Here is a 21,561-nt window from a genome sequence, read left to right on the forward strand (position 1 = left end):
ACTCCTGCCGGCGGAGCGACTGACTTCCGGATTAGCGTTTCGGCTGGTTTGAATGGTGGTCCAAAGAATTTAATCTTGCTTTTAGACCTTCCAAATGTCATCATCTGTCTGGTTTACATCCAGACAGGGATCTTAAAAGTCCTCAGAAGTTGCTCAGTATCACTGAGTAGAAACACTCAGTTCCAGATATTGTGCTGTACTGCCTGTATTGCAACAAATTTATAAACTAAACTAAATGAGGCTGAGTAAAGTCCTGTTTTCCAAATTTTACTTTTACAAAAGTAAAAGTGGTCTATTTATTATTCAGAGTGGCTCACTGTTTAATACTCATTGTCTTCTTATTTTTATTGTCTTTAATTGCTTTTTTCTTACTTTTTTAAGAAACTTAATTAATTTAATACCTTAATTGGCCTCCAGAGATGCCTGTTGTATTGCTTTTATTCCTTTGAAATTCCTTTATTCTTGTTGACTTTTTGTTTTCATATTTTGTTCTTGCCTTTGTGTTTGACTCTTCTAGACCTTCCTCTGTTTAGCATGTTTTTTTTTTATTTAATCTTCCCTGAGCTCCTGCCTTTGCTTTGACTTTAAAATCACTTTGTAAACATTGGTTTTTTACAGGTGCTTTATAAATAAAGTTATACATTTCAAAATAATATAGATTATAGGTCATCCCAGTGATATTAATGTGTAGCTTCACTTTAATGTTGCAGCTGGTAACAGTTGAGCTAACTTTTCTCATATACAGCTGGTAGAATAACCTAATTTTGGCTAATATACCATAAGTCATTACTTGATTCAGGGTATATAGATCTATTAATAATCTAAATTTACCAAGTAACTGGTGGGCCTAAGTGGTGTTATCTAATCTAGACTACCCTTGCTCTGGCATTTTTATTATGTATTAAAATATAGATATAAAACTATAGGCTGTGTCCTCATCGTAGCAAGTACAATCAGGAGCTATGCAATTAAAATCTTTACTTTCTAAGTCAAAATTGAGAGACAAAAAATTGTATATACAGTGTTCTTAAGGACACAAAAAGTCTTTTTTTTCAAGTCAAAATAATAAGATATTATTTCTTAATTCTGACCTAATTAGAAAAAAAGCGTACAATATTATAAATCAGGATTCAGACTTAAATCAAAATAATGAGTCACGTGAGTCAAAATGTTGAGATATTAAGTTTAACACGAGATAATAAGTCAAACTTCTGACTGACAGTTTGAATTATGAAATATAATACAAAGTTTGCTAAATCATTATATCACCTTATACCTACTTTTTTTTTAAATACAAAGAGAACAACCAGTTACAGTTCATGAGCCACTGGCAAAATACTAAGTTTGCTAAAACATTACATCATACAGTAGCTTAAAGCAAGCATCCTTACAGACTCGGATGTACTTTGCACAGTAGAGCTTCATGTTGTTGAACAGGTCATCAGGGCAGTCTGTGGGACGAATAAAAGGTTTTCATGATCAAAACATTTTCAGAGATGTCAGTTATTTTGCTATCATGGTTGATTAAGTCAGTGGTTCAAGTTGCTTACAGTCAGTGAAATAGACATATGCCGCTTTGTATTTGGGTTTGGGCTTGAAGTCGGCAATAAAGGCCTCCACACACTATGAAATTAAGTGAAATTTAAGATATCACAACAAAGTTTGATGCAGAAAAAAGGCATATTTTGCAGAAATGAAAACTTAAATCTGAATGGTACATCATTACGGGGATATAATGGCAAACCTTAGCAGTCGGTGATATGAAGTAGATGGCCTTCATTTCTGGAACAGGCTCTCTGTTTTTGTACAAGTCCTCCACAACTTCAGAAACAAAACATTTTATTGTAACAGAGTAGCTACAGACATCCACACACAGACTGCAGTCAGTTCATGATGTAAAAACTTGTGTGTAACTGTTATGGAAACCTACTTGTTATTTTCTCGGACATCAGATCGGACATTTTGCAGCATGAAGAGAGCAGTTTGGTGGTGAAGGAGTCTAGAATCAATATCTGTGAAGAAGATGAGTATGTACCTGTAAGTCAACTCTGTCACACTTTCACATGTTGCCAGGAATTACAAAACTATTCGAAAATATCACAGTGCATATGTGGAATCAGTGACATAAAAAATTGGATCTGTAATGGCAGAGTTTGTCCATTCCTGCAAACACAAGTTTATGATTCTGCACTGAGTACATGGAAAATGGTCCTACCTTCCATACTTCAGATTTCCTGCAGTCTGTAATAATTGTATCTTTTATTCCTGTAAGAAAAACAGTTATAAATTATAAGTCACAGTTCTAAGGTTTTCTGTTACTTAGTATTTTATATTATTTAGTTGGCCAAGTAATACTTCTGGCCTTATATTGAGAATCTTTTTTCTGAGTATTTAATTTATTTTTTTAAGGCTTCTGCAATTATTAAAACTTATTAGCAATGTAGAAGATGTATTCACATCTCAATGTTAGAGGGGATTCATTTAGGCCTCAACATAGAGGTAATCTAATTCTTTTGTCAGATATCTGGCATCTCGACTACTTCCTTGGTTATTGAATATCAAGCCAAAGGCTACAAAGGTGTTTCCCTCTCATGCTACCCAAGATGAACCTGCCCCAGGGCGCATCTCTCTACTTCCCTATGACTGGATCCTTGTCTCCAGTGGGACGGACCAGAGGCAGGTATTTCAACCAGCGCAGACACCAGATATGTTTTAGAAAAAGATAAAACAGTTAAGAGTGACGCAGTTTTAAAAACTGAACAGAAGCAAAGTGTGAGAAACAGTGAGAAGAGTGTTTATGAGACAGACGTGAAGAATGGGCGCTATGAAGTGGACGGTGATTTTAATCTCGCTGGGCATATGTTCACAGGTACAGTGATGGAATAAAATTTGCTATAATCGATTGCTTATTTCAATTGAAGAGACAAAAATTTTGTTGTGAAAGAGGCATAAATAGAACTATTGTTTTTATTATTTTCTTATCTAAATTTGCAGGCTGCAGCCCAAGGTATCGTATGTTTTCTTAAATCCACTTATGTCATGTTTTTATAATGTCATATATGAGAATGAAAAAGAAAATATGTCTCAGGGTGCTGAACAAGTGCTATGATAATAATAATCTCCATTTATTTCATCACTCCCATAAGCTTTCCAAGTATCTGTGTTCTCAACAACATCCAAGACTGCGATTCTCAGATGGACTAGGTTCCCTGGAGCCACCTCGTACACGATCACAGTCACCCCCCAAAGCTCACCAAGCAGCCCCATTGCTTTTGCAACATTTGGTCCAAACACAGTGATGGGTTCTATCAACTCTCTGTCCCCGAACATCATGTATACATTCACAATTGAAGCTCTGGATGATAACCTATTACCAGTGGCCACTGCAGCTATTGACTCATCCACAGGTAAGTTCACTTGAGGCTGTATACTTGTGTTTTAACACTTAAAAACATACTTTTCTATTTAGTGCTTTATTGTTGTTTGGTTTTCCATTTTAAAAACAAGCAGTCTTTTTGCATGCAAATTACTTATAAACATTTGTACTGTACAGTTTTATGCTGATGTGTTCAGGCACATTAATTCACAGTCCATTTAGAAAGCAATCTGAAAAAATCTGAAAAAGTGGATATTGACTACAATATAAATTTAGGCACCTAAATGTTACTTTGATATTGTTGCCAAATTACACTGAGCAAAGTACAGCAGTAGACTTAATGTTGGTCCCCCTTAATTGCAATAAAATGATAGAATGAAGAGGAATATTTTACAAATTGTCACATTCAGTGTGTGGTCTTCTTAAACGTGCCCAAGGAGATGAGACAAAATAAAATGTCGTTTGCCCTCAGTTCATCCTAAAATGTGTGGCTGAAAAGCCAACCATTTCTGAGAAGGTGGAATCCACAACCTTGTATCTCACCACCAAAATCTTTCTATACACATTTAAATTTTACAGTAATGTCCTCTTCTTTGATGCTATTTGTGATCCAAACTGGCTGTAACTATTTCAGCTCCTGAGATGATGGATCCCATCCACACGGTAAAGTCAAGGGACAGCAGCACCTTGATAGTGGAGTTCAGCTTGAGAACTGGGGCGACTAATTACATCATTCGAATTGAGGATGCCAATGGCTTCTTCAGAGAAGACACAGTGTCAACCTCTCCTGCTGAGATTAGGTACCTGACACCGTACACCGAATACACGCTCAAAATCATGGCTATGAACAGTGGAGGCCGGAGCCAGCCATCTCTTTCCACGACTGCAAAGACAGGTACTGTTGTTTATTTTTTATTTCTGTGCAGAATGTTAGATTACATATTTCTGCCTTCAAAAACTTCATAAATATATTCAGTGGGAAAGAAAATAACACCCAAGGGCTGGTTTATGTGTTGAAATGAGTCACGCATTCACTTAGAGACAATGTGTTCTCATCAGCCCACATGCCCTGCAGAAGTCACTTGATCTGCCTCATTGTCTCACAGCAGAGTCACTAAATACAGTACTGTGTGAGGAGATATACACATCACTCTCATTGTTTGTGCAAATCCAGTATTTTCTTATCCAATATATGTGTCAGCGCCCCCTCAGGGCCTCTACTGTATCGGTGGTAACTATACCTGACCTTTCTGTGGCGAACACAATAGGTTGACCTTATCCTGACTAAATAGCTGTCACCTCTCACTGCCATCCCGGGGGGAAAATCTGATCCGCATGAGCCGAATAAACATGCTACAAGCAGTTTCACCATCTTTTGTTGCTTTTGGTTGCCATTATTATTATAATAACCTGAAACTAATAAACACTGTGTTTTCGTTACCTTAGAATGAGATGTTCGTACCTACATACAAAGCAGGTCCTCTTCCACAGAGTATGCCACATTGTTCAACAGTAGCTCAGCTCAGAAAGGACAAACCCAACAACTGCTCTAAATAGTGTCTACTGCATTTTAGCATTTTTGCATTTTTTTTTTCTCCCCAATGCTTGGCCCACTGCAATTTACAAAAATGAAGAGCAGGTAGGGGATTCATGTAAGGTCACCACATGTCAGGTTCTGACATTGCTGGTATATTAGACTTCTGATAGTAACTACTCAACACCCAACTTGAGTCATATTGGTGTGTTTCATTTGCACTGTAAAGTAAAATTTTCCGAAGTCCTGCTCAGAAATTTCAACAAGTCACTGGAACATCACCAAGCCCCCAGGAGGTGCTCACGCTCTGAAGCAAAATTTACATTGTAACCGAAAGTGGAATTACAGCGTCACGTGATGCACACTGGCCCAGAAACACTTTTCCCCATTTGCTTAACATTGGGAAAGAGACATCCTTAAATCACTGGATAATTTTTTTGAGACATGTTGACTTTTCAGAACGCATTTTTAATAGCCATTATTACAATCATTAAGTCCAAAAGACGTAAAATGCGCCATTTTTCGAATATAGAGATATTTCTGCAGACATAAAAGGAGCCCACATCAGACCCGTGGACTCCACTGCGCATGCATGCGCATGTAACTCTTGGAGTCCCTGACACAACACAGGCTTCGTGCCGGCCGTAGTAATGGATATTTTTGAATCATAATTCATAATTTTTACCATCTTACAACACATCCATACGCTGTTGGTTGTAAAACCTCTAATATGGACGTCTTACCGTGTCTGTATCAGAGACCGTATATACAGTCTGATGTCTGTATTCAAACAACCGGTTATCAGTGAGCGGCGCGGAGCACTAGTGACAATTACTAAACAGTACTGAACGTAGTATTTACTTAAAGTTGAGCTGTGTAATAATACACGGGGCAATTTTACAAGGCACCAGCTTTTTTTATATTTTTGTGGGCACAACACATTTTTATTCTGTTAATTTGATTTCTCCGGTCGTGATTACAATGTGATTCCCTGATAAGTTGTATGTATGTGTGTGTGTATAGAGAGTAAGGTATACCATTATCTGATTATCACATAAATATTAAAACCGACAGCACCACTGTCGTTATACCGTTGATTAGCGTCTGTTGCTAATAAGCTAAGCTACTACGAGAGGAATGCACTGTTCACTTCGAGCACTCGGGTGATCTGTGTGAACGAGCCAGTGAGTCAGAGTCAGTCACTTCTACGCATGCTCTATGGGCCAGTAGATTCTGGTATTTTACACTTTTCTAAACCCAGAATAGGAGTTTGTGAAGAAGTGCGGCACCCTCTGAAGCAAAATTTACATAGTGGCCAAAAGTGGAACTACAGCATCACGTGATGCACACTGGCCCAGAAAGACAAGGCACCACCTTTTATTATATTCATAAAAGATGACAGATATACCATTATCTGATTATCATGTAAATATTAAAAAATATATTAAAACCGACAGCACCGCTGTCGTTATACCGCAGATTAGCTGCTGTTGCTAATAAGCTAAGCTACTAAGAGAGGAATGCTCGTGAACAAGCGCTGTTCGCTTCGAGCACTTGAATCAGGTAACGTGTGAATGAGCCAGTGAGTCGGAGTCAGTGCTGGCTGACAGCAAAGCAGGAAAAACAAAAGGAGCAACAGCAACAATAATCAGGAGCGCTGGCCAGGTGCCCCAGATTAGGCAGTCGGCTCCACGTGGCCCTGGACCTGGAGACACAAAACACATACAGTATACATGCCCAGAGGACTAAATCCTCTACAACCCCAGGCCCCGACTCTGGGGTCGTCACAATGTATTGTTATTTAGGCTGCTGGTATTGCTAACAATGGCTCACCTAGAACTGGTTTTCAGAATTTGCATTTCCCAGGATAGCAAAGGCCTGACCCACCCTATTCTGCTTTACCCTGCATGATTGGCTGACCTTGGGATTCTTACCCTTATTCCTATTGATCTCACTCCTCTTGTGTAACCTGACCAACCAACAAAAGGTATGCTAGCCAAAGAAAGTGAGAGTAGGGCAGGTCATTTCTTCCTAGAGAATTAAAAATTTGTGAACTGGAATGCAGTGTTGAGCCCTGACAAAACATATCAAAACAGCTGTGCATTGTACACTCTTTCTGTTTTAAACAAGTGCACTGCCTTTTATTATAGCAAGGTTTAATTCAGTTTAATGCTTTTTTGGCATTGAAAACATATGTTTGCATTACCAAAGTGAGAAATGTGAACAAACAAAACATGTCAGTTCAATAAGTAAAGATCTACTGGACACACACACACACACACACACACACACACACACACACACACAAATATATATATATATATATATGGGTGGGTGTGATATTCCATGCTCCGACCTCTGACAGGAGCTTAAATGAAGGAAACTACTTTTATATATTCCTTGAGTAAAAAGGAAGTTTAAATAAACTGCTGTGACACTTGACTTATCTGGAACCTGACTTAATATGTAAATCTCCTGAAAGCCTGGCTTCAAAAACATGAAATATTAATGCCAAAATAAGCAATAACTCTTTAAAAAAGTCACCTTTAGGTAATAATCTCTCCCAAAACATCTCATACATACAAAACCTTTCAAATTCTTGTCTCCACAGTTCTGCCTCCTCCTCAGCTCTCCACTTCCTCTCCCAGCAATGACAGCATCATTGTATCGTGGGCCCCTGTTGCTCACGCTGTCCAATATTCCATAACTATATATAAACTTGGCTCAAGCTCCGACATGATGTTCAACACCACCAACACTGATCTGACCATCTCTGGCCTGGATGCTGGTTGCCTCTACCTCATCAATGTGGTTGCCTGGGACCCTGAGGGCCGACTGGGTGAGACCAGTCCATACTACAACCAGACAACAAGTAAGTAGGCACCTGTAAGCTGTTTTTATGCTGGACAGCTGTGTACACCAGATCATGTAAAACAGAGAGAGAGAGAGAGATGCTAGGGTCTATAGCCATGTACCTTTATGATAATCTGTTAAAATGTTATAAATAAAGAGAATAATTAGGTCTACAATTTTGTTCAAAACCTATCACAGTTTTATATCAGATAACTGTTTTAGTGATATGAGTTTTTAGTGTGTCTGTTGACACAAACTCTGTTTTATTCTAGTTGTACCTGTATGGGTTGACAAACACACCAACACCCCAAATTGTACCCGTCCCTAGAGAACAGCAGTAACACCTTATAAGAAAAAGTACACTTTCTGACATCCCAAACCCATCAGTCATGAATAGAAAGAGATCTAGACCACAATCTCAGTAAATATAATGCAGCATCAAAACCTCCTGTATGAAGTGAAAATCATACAAAATTATTAGTTTCTCATTTATCACTTCTAGTCTATGACCTTGACTGAATGAAAGTGTTGAACATCTTGATATAGGAAAAATATTTCAACGCAAGGAAAAGGGCTCTCTTTGAGTGTAATTTTAAAAAAGCCCAACTTTGGTGACCCCTAGTGGTAGTATCAAAATATACAAAACCAGACATTAAGGGACTGCTCTTCTTTATGAGAATGGAGGTGTTGGTGCCAAATTGAGGAGGCACTTTAAATATTTTTTTAAACACTTGGGAGGAAGTTGTGTTTGAAACAACTGAAGTGGCACAACAGCCACCACAGATAAATGAAGTAGAGCTCCTAAGCATTTATTGGCTGTTAGTAACACATAAGTTGGACCAATTCTTTTCTGCTATCAGAGCAAAGATGCTACTGTTGTATTTACGTTCTATACTTAGGTGCTTGAATGAAAAATACACTTGTGATAAAGTGCACAACAAGTAGAAGTTTTATCAACTTATTGTCTATAAAAATATGTATCACCTAAAAAGATATCTTGTAACTACGGCCATCTGATAAATATAGTTGAGTTAATACAAACAAATGGTTGTATTAGAAATGCACTTGCGTTGTGTACCAAACATTGAAATGGTACATAAATAAAGACCTTGGGTAACTACGGCTCTACTATGTTGAGCATCGCAGTATCAAATATGTAAGTCTGTATCTGACTGGTGTAATAGATGTGTGTTTTCACGTTTGATGCATCATTTATGTTTTTCTTGTTGTGTGTTTTTTAAGGACCTCCAACACCATCCTCTGTCAGCGTCTCTTTGGTGAAGACTCACGGTCAGGCTGGACTCTCTGTGTCCTGGATGCTCGATCAGATGGTCTATGGAGACATTGAGTACCATGTAATGAGTGACCAGAACCTCACCTGCAACTCTACATCCAGTCCCTGCACCCTGTTGGTGGTGGGCTGTGGAGAGGTACACACTATCCAGGTCACCGCCTTGAGCAAGGCCGGGCCCAGCTACCCATCCAGCCCTGTGGTGTTCATCTCCTGTGAGTATTAGAGATTAGAGTTGGATCAGATCCTAACACTTATGTTGGCTGATACTGTTTATTAGTGTTGCTCTGAGAATTTTGTCGCTATATGAGTGTGACTAACTCCCTGCTGTCCTGTCCTGTCAGTCCCATGCCCACCAGAGTCTTTGGCTCTCGTGGAGTCACCAGAAGGAAACTGCACGCTGACGTGGGACACGGTGCCTTATGCAGACAGCTACGGGGCCTTCATCAAGAGAAATGACGGCGCAGAGAAGACCTGCAACACCACCAACAACAACTGCACCTTCGACTGCCAGTGTGGCTACACATACCTGATATCTGTGCACGCGTTCAACCAGGCTGGCTGCAGTCCTCAAGGAGAAGTTCTCAACTACACCACGTGTAAGTGGCAGTTGAGGGGACACGTTTTATCAGTTTGAGTCTTTACGAAACAGATTTTCTTCCTGGTTATGGACGGTACATGTTTATGTCTGTTTACTTGTGTATCCCCTGTTTCTCCCAGTGCCCTGTTGTCCAGAGAGTGTATCTGTCTCTGCGGTGAGCACTGACACACTGGAGATTGAGTGGATGGCCTCCCGGGGAGCAGATCTGTACGAGACTCGGGCTGCAGACGGTTCAGAGGTCATCCTGTGTAACGACACTGCGCCAGTGTGCGCCCTCTCTGACCTCAGCTGTGACAGTCCCTACAGTGTCATGGTGACACCCTGCAATGAAAATAGCGGATGCAACCGTGCATGCAAAGCTCACACCCGAACCACAGGTAGAAAGCTTCTGTTCATACACATATGTTTCTAGCAACACCTATTAGGAAGAGAAATATTGTTTGTGCCTAGTGACTTTTAAAAAACATTGATAATAAAAGTGCGTATATTTTTTTAAACAACCGTATGATTTATGTATTTTTCAGCTTAAATTACCAGAAATGACTGCTTTCATGTAACTGTCTGTTATTTACTTTTTTATATAACAAAACTACACTGGCTAGAAGAAAGTTATGTCAGTATTTTCACCACTGCCCTGAACATAATCAGGTAAAAAGGTAATGAACATAATCAGTCAGCTTAGCCATCTTTTTTCTTTTCTTCTTTCCTTTCAGCTCCCTGTATGCCGATGAATCTGATGCTGAATCCCAAAAACTCCTCCTGCGTTACCGTCAGCTGGACAGCAAACAACAGAGCTGCTAATTACACTGTGACTGCACTGGGAGATGACGGCATGTACACCTGCACCACCACCGGAGACAGCTGTGACATCGCTGACCTTCCCTGCGGTTCCACTTATGAAGTCACTGTCATCGCGACAAGCCCCTTCGGCCAGAGTTTACCCAGCTACTCTGACACTCTGGAAACAGGTATTTCCCAAAAATTGTGAATTGAAAATGATTCACCTCTATTAATCAAAAGATCCCTGAGGTGATTTAGCATTTCACATAAAGTTCAGGGACTAAAGAGACAGATTTGAAAAAGCAGCAGAAATCAGGATTTCCTCACTTTAATCCATAGAATGTGTCAAGCTCCAAAAGCACCATATGTACAAATATTAGATTAAGTACATGGTTAAAATACCTTTTTATTTTGGTAGCAAACCATATGTACGGTGAGTATAAATATCAGCCAAAAATTTAAATTGAATTAAAATTTTGATGCAGAAAATGGAGCAGATCAGACAGTTTCTAACAGTTTACGATGTAGGCCCAGTCCATGCCTGGTACACTATGAATATGGCTATGAATACAGATATGTTTGAGATATAAACAGACACAGGACGTAGCATTGTGTTCCACCATTAACATCCACATATATCGTCTTTTTTCACAGAACCCTGTTGTCCAATGAATCTAACAGTGGATCAGGTTACACAGGCGATGACCAACGTCTCATGGTCTCACGCCAAGGGGGGGTATACGTTCATCACTTCGCTGACATCAACGCGTGGTCACGCCCGCTGCCACACACAGGACTCCCACTGCCTCATGGGATGTATCACCTGCGGGACCAACTACACCGTTACCATGGAGGCATACAGCCACAGTGGGCGCAGGGCCAACTGCTCCTATCAAGGCTTCTCATCCAGTGAGTGATGATGTTTTCTATTTATTGATGAGTATCTACAGCCGCCAAAAAGTGTATTTTGACTAGTTAAATTCAATATATTACATGTCACACATAAAATAAAATAATACCTGTCAATTTTTCTACAGACAGATCGTGCTCGGGAAAATTTTTCACCACAAAATCTTCAAGCTCCTTTGAGAACCACATTAGTTTAAATAGAAGTCAAATGTAACGTTGGTTTAACGTAAGGTTTAAATGCTACTGCAGATCAATATTTTGAATTTTTATACATATTCATATATACATTTATAAATATAGGGCATTTTTATGAATTTAAAACAACAAAACAAAAAGCTTTGGGAAGTTTTGTTTTCACTACGTTTCTCTAGAATATTTTTTAATGTTATTAAAGGTAATCGGCTCCCTTAAATAAGTTAAAGCCACAGTATGTAACTTTTGCTGAACAATAACAAACATCTGGCTAAAGCTAAATGTGTAACAGTTATATTTAGCAGAAATAATAAAATAGATCCACAACTGTCGCATCACTTCATCTGGGTCTCTTTCTCTCTGTCACAGGTGCCTGCTGCCCATCAGGTGTCAGGATCTACAGGATGGCCAGTAACTCTCTGCGGGTGTATTGGCACAGCGCTAGCACCATGCACAGCTACATCACAGAGATGATTAGCAGCAACAACACCTACACCTGCACCGCGTCTCCAGGGGAGAGCAGCTGTAGTGTTGGCAATGTCCAGTGTGGGGACGTCTATAATGTAGTGGTGGCTCCACTCACACCAGGGGGCAGCAAAGTCATGTTCTGCCATCAGAGAATGTTCTCAGGTAGGACAGTGGGATCTCACAGTAAATTCTGGTTATGAAAAAAAACCGTCTTCATGTTTATTTCTCTTTGTTTGTTTGTAATTACAGTAGTTGACCCTGTGACATTTTATATACCTCTGTAAAGAAATTTCTATAGCTTTATTTGGGATAAGAACAAAGAGCTGAAAAGAGGATTCAAACATTTTAGATGATCAGAAACCAGATGAAAAAATGTAATGAAGCTGAAAAATTCTGAATACGGATGAAAACATTTTTACTGAATTTCACTCTGTTTTTGTCTCTGTTTTCTCAGTCACTTGCATAGGGAACAATGTTGGCAAAGGTGAGTGTATTAATCTGCATAAATATTTAGAAGGTTATTTGAGGTCAAAATAATTTACAATAACAATTACAGGTAAAAAGAGTTTTTTTGTATGTATGACTTTTCTAATGTCACTTCAACCTGTTCTTCTGCAGTGATTTACAGAGGAAAGAGAAGTTTGGACTAGCATATGGTAAGTAAAATACACAATGATTTTACAGTAATGTATAGGACTAAATTTTTTTTACATTTAAATGGAGACATTTAGACACGCTTTATGAAAGCACAAATATTAAAGCAACACACTCAAGAGAAAAAATACAAAAAGTCCACTAAAAAACAAATATCCAGTAATTTCTAAATACATATTAATAACATTCATTGCCAAAAGTCTATTTATATTAAAGCTAAAGTAAATAACTTTAATTTAAAAAAATAACTTTTGGTTATATTTGCTGAAAAAACATCCACTCAGTCATTCATAAGACAGATAACCTGTGAAAAAAATGTACTCCCCTGGCTCCTTCCAGTGCTCTTAATAGCATTTGAAATATTCCACCATGACGGTGTCACTGCCTGTGCTCACACTGATCGGTTGTCTTCTTCTGTGAAAGTGATAGGAAGCTTTTTGTCATTTGTCTTTGCTGTGTGTGTTGTTTTTTGCAGAGCAGCATGTGCACAATCAGTGTTTGACAGTCATTATAGACTCCTTAGCTCTGATTGGTTGCTTTTATCCATGGTGGATTCATGCAAATACAATAAGTCTCACTACAAGGAGCCAGAGGAACATGATTTATTCTAAGATTATCTTTCTCATGTTCTACTTTCAGGATATTGTCACAGTGTTAGTCAATGTGAAAAAAAGTTATTTTTATAAAAATGTACCTACTTAAGCTTTAATGACGCACTCTGCTGGTCACAATAAAACATTACATGCATTTCAAATGTTGTTTTCTGCATCAAAATTCCAACCCTGACCCTACACTTTGCTCTTATAACATGTCAGATTTGAGTACATGACCTAAATTCCTGCAAACTGAATGTGACTGAATGACTTCTCCACAGATGCAACAAACAACTCCATCTTCTTCATTCTCCTTTTCCTCCTGCATCACTCCTGCCCCCGTGGAATAAAGCCAGCTCACAGCTAAACTGAAGAACAATGATAAACCAGAAATAAATATGTCAGTTTGCTGGCCATCACACACACATGATACCATGATGAGTAATTACAAATACATGTTTTAGTGTCAGTGTCATAAGGCTGCCTTTAAATGATGTTCATGTATTCTGGCCAAACTAAAACCACCACTGTGCCTTCAACAATAATGATCAAGCACTTAAATATGACCCAAACCCGCAAACAACATATATATCATCAGACAAAGTTTGCAGTATGGATTTGGTAAATGTAAAAGTTTTTCATGATAAATAATAAAACTAAAAATCAGAATTAAATTTATAAGTTGTTCTGAGAAAATTGTAGTTTGGGTAACTTGAAATTTATTTTGATCTTTATCACAATTCTATTTCATTAAAAAAAAAACTCCAAATAAATGACCGAACCGACAAAATATTGATTAACAGAACAATAACAGTGCCCCAACAAACATTTTAAACAATTTTTCCCCTTCATTTTAAGAATTATTAATTGGAGAATTGACCAAATTTAAAAAAAAAAGTGTAGCTCCAACCCCAAGTAGGAAGCCTCCTGACGATAAGCGGCAGTCACTGATCTGTGCGTCTCACCATGACATTTGTCACCCTGTAGCCTCTGATCTCTGCAGTGTGCTGTTGCTTGTTCGCAGGATGAATTTAACTGTTTAAATATGTGTCACTGCGGTTTGTGTAAACCTGATGCATATGTCAGTTAATAAAGAATTCCCAGCATCATTGTTGTGCTTTTGTGGTTTGTGTTGCTCATAGATGTGTGCTTTACAAAATGAAATATTAGATTAAATGTAGTCATATTTCAGTGGGCTAATTCTTCAAAAATCTTGTTAATTTTAACATATTTTGTACTGCTGAAATTTTCAGCCCAGTACTTTTTACCCATGGACATTACACAGTAGAGCAGTTATTAAAGGAATACTTGTGATAAGTTGTCATTTATAAAACAAAGATCTCTGGTTTCTTTCATTCTCTCTTTCTTTCTGTCTTCCTCAATTAAAAGATAAGTTAGCCTTTAGTTTGACAACACTTTTTCCTTATACAAAGAACTTCCAGCTTTTCATAGCTTGTCTGTATACACTTTGGTGGAAAGGTGTGTCCTGGCTTCATTACTGTATTAAGTGAGGTAAGCCTACTGGAGGAAACAATAGAGAATTTAGCTAAAAAAAAAATAATAAAAAAATTCCCAATGAACACTGCTAACAGCTCCATATATAAACAATCCCTGAAGAGATGGATAAAACTCTAAGTCATAGACAAATAAATCAATAAAGTGATGTGAAGAATCTAAAATAAAAACTTAAAGATAGAGATAAAGATAGTACTCTTGAGGATATATTGTACATTAGACTGGTATTTAAACACTTTAATTTTGTGATTCAGAGGAAAAGCCATGTCCTTGATCAGTGTTCCTGAAATAATATAAAACAACTGATCAAACATGGCAGACCTGACAAATCATACTTCTAATAATAGCCTACTGTTTACTTGTTGGCTTAGGCTTTAGCAATAATTTACCATTTCTGCATATTTGGCACCTTTCAACTTCATAAAGTAATGCTGCCTCCATAAATTTATAAAAATGATTAAACTTGGGGGATTACACTTATTAGGTGACACCTACAGTTGAAAGTCATCAGCATACTGGTTGACATTTACAAGGCCTCCCAATTAATTCAACTGATAGTTAGGGCTGGGCACAGAATAACCGGTATCTACCGGACCAAAACAAAGACGTAGATTTCAGTGCCTCATTAAGTGTCAGATTGTGTGCGTAACAGGTGTGCGGCAGAAAGAGACCTAGATAGCACGTATGTGTGACAGTGAGGCTGCAGTGACAGGAGCAGAAAACATGAAGTTAGTTAGTAAGTTAAGTTAAACAAAGCAGTGCAATTTATGTGCACTATGAGGCTACCTGTCAGTGAATACATCCTACAACTCCTCAGGAGCCAAATGTCACAGTCTTCTGTGTCATGATCCCTTCAGACTTTTGGGAAGCCTGGACTAAGTGCCTATTTAAGACTCATTTAAGTTACTTTCATTGGTTAGTTTATCTTTGTTTTCACTTGGTGGGCTTACTGTTGGGAAGATTGTGTTTTCTTCGGCTATGTTTAAAATGGTGTACTGCATACTACAGTTGAACTCAGTATGCAGTATGCTCTACAAACCACATACTGCATTGGACAGTAGTATACAGTATAGCTGTTTACTTTGATCCGTTTTGCAGTATGCTGATCCTGGCATGGCTGGTTTCCGGTTTTTGAAAGCGGAAGCAAATAATAGCAAAACCGCTACCGCATAAATAAAAAAATCATAAATAAATAAATTCGCTCATGTCTCCTGTATAATTGTACTCTTGTTAGCATACATTGGTATGTGGTTAACCTGATAAAAGTAATATAAATGACCTTAAAAGATAAACATATATTTTTAACAAGGCCTAATGAATAGGGCAAGCTAAGGACCCCATCTGGTGGGTTAGGTCTGCAAAGCTGCGTGATGGCTGGGCTCAAGCCACTGGTGACACAACAGCAACAGTTGCGCTCTCCGTGCAATGCATTGCATGAAACAGTAGGGGAGGCAGACTGGTCTGATGCATACTGAGGATTTGATCCGAATCAGTATGACATCCAGGTATTTCTGGCATATTGTGGATTATGCTTTTGTTCGCATACTGCATTTTCACCAAATCAGTACATACTACTAGTATAGTAGGCAGTTTTCTGACAGAGCCAGAGTGTGGATAGAGTGAGGATTTTTTCCAAGTCAGTATGACATCCGGGTATTTCTGGCATACTGTGGATTTCGCTTTTGTTCACATACTGCATACTGCATACTGCATATTATATTTTGACCAAATCAGTACGTACTGCTAGTGAAGTAGGCGGTTTCAAACACAGCCTGAGTTTTCAGTTCACTGTGTTGTTTCCCTCCTTTTTTTGTGCTCCTTTCCCTGACTTACCCAGCTATATCTTTAGTCCTCCCTGCTTCTGAGTATCTCTCAGACAATCAACTCACTGCCTGCTCTTCTGCCTTATCACCTTATTCCCCTCTCTACCCTTTTTCTCCACCTACACTTCATCCCCTTGTCAGTCTAGTTTGTGTTTAAGTCCTGGTTTTTAGTTCAGTCTTCATTGGATCTTTGATTTGATTGTGTGATATTCAGTTGCTGTTTCCTCTGAAAAAACAGTGATCTTTTGAGTTCCTGTTGCCTTCCATCTCCTGTATTTGCATCCCCTTGCTTGGCATCTCATGACACCAAGAGCCACACTCCTGTGTTTTACTTTCCATCTGCTGCTTGAAGTGAAGGAAGGAGGCTTATACATGAAAGGTGGTTTTTGGCGTCTCAGTCTTACACCAAAACCACAGCAAAAGTGGCAGTACTTGACGACTTTGGAATGAGAACAGGCTGGCTATTTATGTAGATACAGAAGTCATTAACAGTCGTATTTTATCATATCAAAACCTTTTAAAATAATACCCTGTGTTTTTGTGCTCTGCATAAAAAGCAGAGAATGATGATAGACAGTTGAGTAGGTAACGGATACCAGATGTCTCATTATCTGTCTAAGCACCATTTTCTTATTATGGAGCATTTTGGAGCAGTTCCATGAATGCAAGAGCATAAACACCTCTATCATACCTCTGATGTTCATATTCCATACAGGAGTTGTGTGTCTTGTTTGTTTGAGTAGTCTATCCTCTCCCAGGTTTCCATGGTGGTGAGGAGGTCGTGTAGCTCAGGTTCTATCTTTTGGGTGACACCTAAAGTTACTCAACATCCTCTGTATTCACTCCACATATTTGTTTACAATCTATAATTACCTTGTATTATTAGAGCTCATGTGCGTGACGATACAGGAGCACTCAGGTTAACATAACGCTCCCGGCAACTGATGTCAGAGTAAGTCATTAACACAGACACCAGGAGAGTTAAAAGCAAGTAGAGGATCTAATAATGCCAATCTGTCCTCAGTGCAGAGGTCAACCACCTGAGTGACTTCAGGGCATAAAATAAACACCATATCATTTCCCCTTACAATAAACGAAAGTCCACATCTGACAATGGCCGCCCAATAATTTCGATGAATGTTTGAATGCATTTTTCCTTTAAAACACAACCGGCCACCAGCTGCACAGGGCATCCATTCCAGAAACATGTGCCGCCCTGCCCCCTTTTCATAGCACAAGTTTCAGTTGGCTTAAGTCCCTTGTATTACAAAAGAGATGAGTCTGGTACTATTCCCAGTGCGGCGCTAAATAGTATAGGTTATCAATAATGATACTGGTGGCTCTCTGTGGGGAACAGTTGCCATTCACAGCTAAAACTTGGGACATGACGCAGCCAAAGAGGTAGCATTTCTTTCAGACACACAGATCTGGAGGTATTTTGGCAGCTTACATAACATCCCACTGTCAGAAAAACTATAAAGTGAGACTGTTTAACTTTCCTTGCTATAACTCCAAGCATCTCACTATGAAATACATGCACATACAAACACCTTCCTTTTCTAATGTGCAAAATCTCTGTCTGCCTTAAAGATAGATTTTAAATAATGCAGTGCCTGTTTAGAACATGAGTGATGGGCAGATTGCTTGGTCTCCGTCATTGCTACGTGCAGCTTTTTTGAGAAGTGCTCATCCAAGCAACTTCGCACTGTGTTGCCTTGGGTCCTGAGCAATACACCTACCTTGATAAAGCTGTGTTCCCTAGCAGCACTAGAGTATATGCACCATTTGCAAAAAGCAACTTTTGGGACAAGGCTATTTCCAGCAATGAAAGTGTTCTTTGCCTCATTGTTTGCTACCATTTGGTATCTCTGGTCTCTCTTTCTTCATCTGTTCGTAAAAAAAATGTATGCACGCCATTAACAGGGTCTCCTGTATACATGATTAACTGTAGACGATCAGAGGAACGGTTGTTGACAAAATGAAAGGGCATACAAAAAGGGACTCCTTCCACTCTGGTTAGGTGACTGGAAATGTCACATAAAATGAAAAAATTGAGATTAAACCTTGGTCCACTCATGCACAATTCTTTTTAAAATTCAAGGCTATTTGTTTATGACAAGTGGTGGTTTCTTGAAGGCTTATGGAGGCTTTCTGACTTAATCTGATCTCATCCTGTCAGTGAATAATGTACTACAGGCACAGATGTTTCCAGTCGCCTCTCTGTCAGCTCTGCTCAATTGTGCTAAATTTAGGCTCTTATGTCTATTTCTGAAAGTCTTGGTGGTTCCTTTTTGAGGTCGGCTTTGGACAGTAGTGGTGTGTGACAGGTAACTCATCGGTATGTGGAAATCAACTCACCAGTCAGTAAACTCTCCTTCTGCTGACCTCTAGCTAGCTAGCTGAAAGCTAGGTGAAGGTTTTCAAAAGTAAACATCAGTAAATATTGGGGACAGATGACAAAGAAAGGCATCTGCCATCTGCTGTCATTGTACCGGCATTGGAAAATAAACTATAACATTTTTTGATTTTCGGAACTTGGTTAAATCCTGGACAAATCCTGGTGAATAAGGAATGATGTGACGATGGGATTGTGAGGTGCTGTCCTGTTCCTGCTGAGGATCAGTACTATATACTTGAAGGAGGCAGCTGCAGAGCGTAGTTGCTGCCCATGTTAGGGTGGAGCAATCATACCGCTCTCTAGATCATGGATTACTGGAACCATTAAGAAACATCCAAAATTCTAAAGCAGCAGCAAACAATGTAAGAAGAAGCAAAATACAGTGCACAAGTTGGAGCTGATGGGATTACATTTCACTGGAGTTGTACCTTGTATATGTATTTTTCAGATATTTTCATCACAATGGAATATGGCAGGACTTTGATTTTAAAAAGGGATGGATGATAATGGGCAGGCCAGCTGGGACCTCCCACTTCACTGAATTTATTTAATTAATATAATAGTAATATAATAGTCTCATTTGGTCATAGAAAATATATAATATGTTTTATTTGTGCCAGTATTCATTAGTAATAAATAGATTTAAAAAGACATCACATAGGCTATAGTATTTGTAACTATACCCATGAAATATTAATTTTGTTGACATAGACCCAGCCTCATACTAAAATCTAAGCTATAATATATATAATTGTCAAGCAAATTCAGCTCACATGTATGAAACATCTATAAATCTTTTGATGTATACAACAACAAATCAATGCTTCCTAGACATGACTTTCTTTCAGTTATGGTCCACAGGAAACATTTTCATCCTCAAGCGCAGTTTAATATGCTAAATTGATTGAGCACACAGTCTATTTGAATACGGATAACACTTCAGATGAGTCAGCAGCAAAAAACAACCAAACCTTATTGTCTCGATATAATTTTTAGGGAACAGGTGGAATTCTCTGACGAAAATGACTTGAGAAATTTGTGGGAAGTTGCATCATTAGATGTGCAACACCTGTGACCTGTAACAGTGTCTACTTCAGGATAGTATCACAGCCGCATAAAAATACAATGAAAAATCAAGGTGTTCACATCACTTGTCCTTATTCACCGCGTTGCAAAATTGCTCTGTTGTTTAAGCGGGGCAGCTTAAGTTTCCTGGCAATGTTTATGGCCCGTATCCTCTTTCATGTTGACTTCCTTTTTTTCTGATACACAGCGAACTAGGAGGTGATAGCCCTTTATTCTCCTGAGATAAAAGATGCTTTTCAGCTCTGCATGTAGCCTACATAAAGCCATCTTAGGGATTAGCCTATCACAGAGGAAATAACTTCATTTTTCACAGAAATCCATTACTGAATACCTTTAAAACCTTTAACAGCTAACAGTTTAGGAAAGACACAACTTAGCAACAGTTCAAAACATGATGTGTTTTGTTTGTGCATCCCATTTAGATTGAGTCCCAATTCCCAAGTTTGCATTCTTGACTTGGGTTTCAGTGGCACTTGTCTCCTTTGCCTGGGCGGCCCCTCCCAAAGCCTTTATCTCCTTGCTTCAGGTCATTCACTGTGTTCTCATGTATTGTTCGAGGGATGAAAAAAAGCAGTTAACACAGAAACAAGGCCATGTGTGAAGTCGCAGCATGCCATCAGATTCATGATATTTACAGTAGCTTGGTTTTATGAAAGGAAGGATGGAAAGAACTTGAGAGAAATGAAATAAGTGAAAACAAATGTATATAATGCCGTAGTTTTTTCGAATGTCATTGTTTGGATTGATTCTATAAGTGATAGTGTCCCTCCATTCAGAGGGGATAGGTTGAGTAAGTAGGTCAGGAGAGTTTAAAGTTGTATGTAAACTGGGTCCTTTGAATACAAAAGTTATGGCATGGCTGCGATAAGATCAATGTTGGTCAGGTATCTGTCATCAAGTAGTCAGACGACAGTAGTCTCTCGTCAAGTAGATCACCTTATTGTTTGCTCCCTTGAGTTGTTGTTGACTTTGGTACACCAATAAATGAATTAAAGTCAAGTTCACGCTGTGGCAATAGAACTATTGTCTGGATAAATATGTCACAAGTTTTTACATTTCCTGAAAGACGTTATAAATTTCAAGGGTTTATGTTCTGTCTCAACTTGTACCCAAACTAATAAATGATGATAAATTTAGTATTAACAAAATCTTGACTTAACAGAACTGCAGTTGCTGTAATCAAAAGAGGACATGTCACTCCAATATTCACAGATTCAAATCAAAATGTAAATTAAACAGCATGTTAAACTGCAAACTCTGAACACCTGTCTCTTGAAAAAAAGTCCCAGGGGACCTGCCTCCTAAGTGGACTGCTCAGGATTGCTTCCGTTTTTGTTCCTGTCAGCGCATTGGTCACATGATCACAGCCTTCCGAAATACGTGGATTATCCACAAATTATTACATGTTATATGTATAAATTTTGGTGCATTATTTTTTGAGGAAAACAAAGAAACACTGCATGAGATCGTCCTGCAAGAGAGCACGTG

The 21,561-nt window shown here is 38.7% G+C and overlaps 2 protein-coding genes across 2 annotated transcripts; one reads left to right on the forward strand and one right to left on the reverse strand.

Moving 5' to 3' along the window:
- Nucleotides 1–1,347: 1,347 nt before the first annotated feature.
- Nucleotides 1,348–2,288, reverse strand: LOC121966877 (syntaxin-binding protein 3-like). The gene is made up of 5 exons (XM_088077321.1): nucleotides 2,216–2,288; nucleotides 1,931–2,012; nucleotides 1,745–1,821; nucleotides 1,551–1,623; nucleotides 1,348–1,451 (listed from the first exon to the last, which is right to left on the reverse strand). The coding sequence occupies exons 2-5, from the start codon at nucleotides 1,959–1,961 to the stop codon at nucleotides 1,348–1,350; spliced, it is 285 nt and encodes a 94-aa protein (XP_087933447.1). The 5' UTR covers nucleotides 1,962–2,012; nucleotides 2,216–2,288.
- A 233-nt stretch (nucleotides 2,289–2,521) lies between these two features.
- On the forward strand, nucleotides 2,522–14,360 carry LOC121962153 (fibronectin type III domain-containing protein 7-like). Its single transcript, XM_088077485.1, has 14 exons — nucleotides 2,522–2,869; nucleotides 2,995–3,007; nucleotides 3,147–3,407; nucleotides 4,011–4,271; nucleotides 7,522–7,782; nucleotides 9,006–9,269; nucleotides 9,399–9,653; nucleotides 9,775–10,032; nucleotides 10,369–10,623; nucleotides 11,090–11,344; nucleotides 11,906–12,166; nucleotides 12,459–12,488; nucleotides 12,623–12,660; nucleotides 13,533–14,360. Exons 1-13 carry the CDS (start codon nucleotides 2,816–2,818, stop codon nucleotides 12,652–12,654), a joined length of 2,460 nt encoding a protein of 819 aa, XP_087933611.1. The 5' UTR covers nucleotides 2,522–2,815; the 3' UTR covers nucleotides 12,655–12,660; nucleotides 13,533–14,360.
- The last annotated feature ends 7,201 nt before the right edge of the window (nucleotides 14,361–21,561 follow it).

The sequence above is a fragment of the Plectropomus leopardus genome, chromosome 5 (genome assembly GCF_026936395.1).
Source record: "Plectropomus leopardus strain MGB_pleo_1.0 chromosome 5, ASM2693639v1, whole genome shotgun sequence".
Taxonomy (NCBI): Eukaryota; Metazoa; Chordata; class Actinopteri; order Perciformes; family Serranidae; genus Plectropomus; species Plectropomus leopardus.

What these genes read in the sequence shown, in the direction of transcription:
- LOC121966877 (XM_088077321.1), bottom strand. Translation starts at nt 1,961, where the DNA reads ATGTCCGATCTGATGTCCGAGAAAATAACAA. An exon ending in TCATATCACCGACTGCTAAG is followed by an intron (nt 1,624 to 1,744) that starts GTTTGCCATTAT and finishes TTAATTTCATAG; the next exon opens with TGTGTGGAGGCCTTTATTGC. An exon ending in ATATGTCTATTTCACTGACT is followed by an intron (nt 1,452 to 1,550) that starts GTAAGCAACTTG and finishes TTCGTCCCACAG; the next exon opens with ACTGCCCTGATGACCTGTTC.
- LOC121962153 (XM_088077485.1), top strand. Translation starts at nt 2,816, where the DNA reads ATGGGCGCTATGAAGTGGACGGTGATTTTAATCTCGCTGGGCATATGT. An exon ending in TTCCACGACTGCAAAGACAG is followed by an intron (nt 4,272 to 7,521) that starts GTACTGTTGTTT and finishes TTGTCTCCACAG; the next exon opens with TTCTGCCTCCTCCTCAGCTC. An exon ending in AGTTCTCAACTACACCACGT is followed by an intron (nt 9,654 to 9,774) that starts GTAAGTGGCAGT and finishes TGTTTCTCCCAG; the next exon opens with TGCCCTGTTGTCCAGAGAGT.